We start from the raw sequence: 4,378 nt of genomic DNA on the forward strand, positions 1-4,378 counted from the left end.
GTCGAAGATTAGGTGCACATATGTACACATGTGCATTACATATTCAGAAGCTTTTTCTACCTTACCGACCAACCGTTCACAATGTTAGGAACTCCAACATGGTTTCGCTTCCTTTCGAAAATGGCTGCCGTATTGGATGAAGTCGGCAAATCCGCCGAAAAATTGGTAAACGAGGAAAAAGACGAAATTGTCGATGCAGAGGATGAAACTGGCGCAGTAGAAGCGTCGAAGAAGAAAAAAAAGAAGAAAAAGAAGAAGAAAGCTGGTGCGTTGTTTGATGTGCTGTTGGGTGTATCCTTGTCTGTTCCGAGTATAGGGTTTGTCTCGTGTCGTCTCTTATTTTCCAATGACTTAGTTTGTAATATAACACCACTAGTGATTGTTCTTCTGAAATATTATGTCCCGACTTTTTATCTTCTGCCAAAACAACTTCAAGTTAGAATATGATTACTAATAGATGAAATAAATGATTACTAAACGTCTCTGAGAACGACGCAATGTGGAAGTCGCTGCACCTGTATCACTTCATGTTATCGTTTATTTTTTCAAAGAATTCTTTTATTACTTTGTGTTCATCAAGTATTTGTGAATGTCTTTCTATTGACACATTTATTTTCTTAAAAATATTTTACCAAACATTGTATATTCTACTAATTGTATTGGTGGTATAATATTATTCACACACACAAAGTGCAACCTTGTAAAATTGTACACAAAAAATGATAAATTTAAGGCAGGATATTATTCTTGCAATTCTGTGATCTAAACTGGAAAGGTTATAAACATTATTTGGAATCAGTTGGATATAATAGTAATGAGTTGGTGCTTACTATAGATAGCATAAAATGTTAATGATTAATAAGTTGATATTGTATAATGCTATTACTGATCATTCATTGTTAATGTTGTGCTATAGAAGCTGGTGAAGCTAGTGCAGATGTTCCAGAGGGAGAAGAAGACAAGGCTAAGGATGGTGTTGCAGCTGGAGAAGGTATATTTGAATTCGATTTAATTTAAAAGATGATTAATTAAGATTATAATTTATAGAAGCTGCTCCAGAAGCAGCAGAAAATGATGGAGAAACAGAGGAAACTAAAAAGAAGAAGAAGAAACGCAAGCCACGTGGAAAAGCTGGAGGTGTTAAGCAACAAACGGATCCTCCAACCGTTCCTATATCAGAATTGTTCCCTGATGGAAATTTTCCAGTGGGACAGATAATGGAGCATCCACCTGCAGCAGGAGTAGATGATAGAATGGCAAAAGAGCGTTTCTCTAGCGAGGAGGCGCGTGCTTTTGATAGGATGAATAACGATATTTACAATGAAGCCAGACAAGCGGCTGAAGCTCACAGACAAACAAGAAAATACATTATGAATTGGGTATATTATAGATTTAGATTAGCGATTAACAGAAAATATTGTACTCATTCAAGACTATATGAAAACGCGATTTGTTTTTTCACAGGTAAAGCCTGGAATGACTATGATAGAGATATGCAATGAATTGGAAAATACAGCTAGATCATTGATAGGAGAAGATGGCCTTAAAGCTGGATTAGCCTTTCCAACCGGCTGTTCCAGAAATCACTGCGCTGCTCACTACACTCCAAACGCAGGTGATCCAACAGTCTTGGAGTACGATGATGTTACCAAGATTGACTTTGGTACCCATATAAATGGGCGGATCATCGATTGTGCATTTACCTTGACTTTCAATCCGAAATACGATAAGCTGATCGAAGCTGTTCGCGATGCTACAAATACGGGAATTATGGCCGCTGGCATTGACGTTCAACTTTGCGATGTTGGTGCTGCCATTCAGGAAGTCATGGAATCGTACGAAATCGAACTAGATGGCAAGACTTATCCGGTACGAATGTGCAATCCTTTTCGTATAATCGTTTTTATGTTGCAAATTAAATCGATGCTATTAAAGCGTTAATTAATTTACAGGTGAAGTCCATTAGAAATCTTAATGGACATTCGATTTCTCCGTACCGCATCCATTCTGGTAAAACTGTACCGATAGTTAGAGGTGGTGAGGCAACCAGGATGGAGGAGAATGAATTTTACGCTATCGAAACTTTTGGATCTACTGGAAAGGGAATCGTGCACGATGACTTGGACTGCTCTCACTATATGAAGAGTTTCGATGCCGGTTTTGTTCCACTAAGATTACAGAGCAGCAAGTCTCTTCTTAACACGATTAATAAGCATTTCGGTATGTGTTGGTTGTCGATGAAGAGCTTCAGCTATTCACAAGTTAAATACTATTCAATGCGTACATATTACTTTTAGGTACTTTGGCTTTTTGTAAACGATGGTTGGATCGCGTTGGTTGTACCAAGTATCAAATGGCTTTGAAAGATCTCTGCGACAAGGGAGCAGTCGACGCCTATCCGCCGTTGGTTGACGTCAAGGGATGTTATACTGCTCAGTTTGAGCACACTTTGGTCTTACGTCCATCTTGCAAAGAAGTAATTTCCCGCGGAGATGACTATTAACATATCTGTTCTCGAATCACGTTGCATGTACTCACACCTTCTGTTTAGGAATGTACAATTTGGTCTGTGTAAAATCAGTAACGATAAATGTTTATGATTAATAACGCAGAATTTAATTATATCACCTAATGATACTTTATTCATCGTTTCCCTTTGCCAGTGTACAATCAAATATCTTTGTAACGCAATATTTTACTAGTAAAACTCCTTTTTTTTTTTTTTTTTTTTTCATTTTTTTGTCAAATACTTAGCATGCTGGCATATGAACAATACGAAGTAGTATCGAGGATAACATTTTTTCACGAGCTTGTTTATTTCCGATGGATGAGTAAAAATGAGAAAAATATTATTGTTGTTGAATAAAATATATTTGATACCTCAATTGTACCGGTGTGATGATAGTTTTAAAGATGATTAGTTCGCCCTGACCACAGACAGAATAGCTGCGTGTAACGCGATTACGGTAAAATTCGAGTGAAACATTTCGACTATTTACATAATTGATTCGTAGAATTTTAAGTTACGATAATAAACATGCTTTTATTGGGTCTAAGAAGTAACAGAATTGAATACATTTTGAAAGAATGTAATCAATAGAGGAATCACTAGATTCGAATCAACGATCACGTTCCTACAGTACTGATCACTGTCGATCGAAATAGTATTGCGTAACAATAGACGTTTTACTTTTTCCCTGATCTATGAACGCTGTGGTGTAATAAATGTTACTACGTCGCGTATCAAACGCCTTTAATTTCTCTGCTAGACGCTGAAGGTTTTGGCCATTTAAAATAAATAAGCTTACAGTGAATCACATTACAAGCTGAATATTTACGCTTGCCATTTTCTCTTGAGAAATTACATTTTCTACTGTTCCCTCGGTTCAACACGCAGTCAGTTTCATCGTCTGGCGAGAGAACAATCGTACAGTGATTTCAATAAATCAAAACCTTCTGCCACTACCATAAATACAGCTATACAAATGTGTGGTCCCGGGGATGCTGCTGCTTCTGCTACTTTTCCTATTTCGAGTCTTTCCGTATTCTACGTTCAGATCTATTTCTCGTACAAATTTAGGCACGACGATAAACTAACGATCGACACTTACGTTACAACGATATTTCTCTTCATTCATCTATTCTACTTTATACCATTCACGAGTGTTTTGCTCCTTCAATTACACTAACGGTGTTCGACTCTATACGAGAACGTCCTAAAACGATCCGGTACGCGTAACAAAATATCGAATTATTCGCCTTGACCACGATTCGGTCAAGCCTAGCTATTTTTCCATCAAGGCGTTCTGCTAAGGCCCGTTTGTCGCACACCTCGACACTTCGTTCTCCGTTTAGCCATCGGAGGCGGAGCGGCGAGGACGCGGTGTATTGGTCACACGTGCGTAGGCACGGTGGATGCTGGTCGAAGGGATATCATCTCGAGAAGATTCGTGTTAACGTTTACGATTGCGATTTCCTTGATTTACCACGTTACACGTTCTGGTTCGAGTATACGTGCAAATAGGAGTCATCTAATGTACATGTTATTTTACCACAGAAACGACGACACGCGACGCTCCTATAGCTAAACTAGAGAATCTCAAATCGACAACTCTCGACGCCCATTAGAAAAGACGAAATTGATCGTTTCGCGCGTTAACACGTTCTCCGATAACTTTGGAAGAGTATAAGGCAAATTCATCTACTTTTCAGGAGAAGCACGTTACGAAGCTTACCACGGATTAAATATACTTCGAGCGAATAAATCTACCGTCAACAGTCACGATCTTTCCTCTATTTTTTTTTCGACGTAGCTGCTTCCTTCGACGGCGCGTTGCATAACCCTTTATTATACTTTGAATCACCATGCTCTCCCGCA

The 4,378-nt window shown here is 38.4% G+C and overlaps 1 protein-coding gene across 1 annotated transcript; it reads left to right on the forward strand.

Moving 5' to 3' along the window:
* The first annotated feature begins 108 nt into the window (after nt 1-108).
* LOC107186857 (methionine aminopeptidase 2) lies at nt 109-4,203 on the forward strand. Its single transcript, XM_015574806.1, has 6 exons — nt 109-265; nt 917-991; nt 1,048-1,379; nt 1,465-1,869; nt 1,953-2,220; nt 2,298-4,203. The coding sequence occupies exons 1-6, from the start codon at nt 121-123 to the stop codon at nt 2,501-2,503; spliced, it is 1,431 nt and encodes a 476-aa protein (XP_015430292.1). The 5' UTR covers nt 109-120; the 3' UTR covers nt 2,504-4,203.
* The last annotated feature ends 175 nt before the right edge of the window (nt 4,204-4,378 follow it).

The sequence above is a fragment of the Dufourea novaeangliae genome, unplaced genomic scaffold, assembly GCF_001272555.1.
Source record: "Dufourea novaeangliae isolate 0120121106 unplaced genomic scaffold, ASM127255v1 scaffold81, whole genome shotgun sequence".
Lineage (NCBI taxonomy): Eukaryota > Metazoa > Arthropoda > Insecta > Hymenoptera > Halictidae > Dufourea > Dufourea novaeangliae.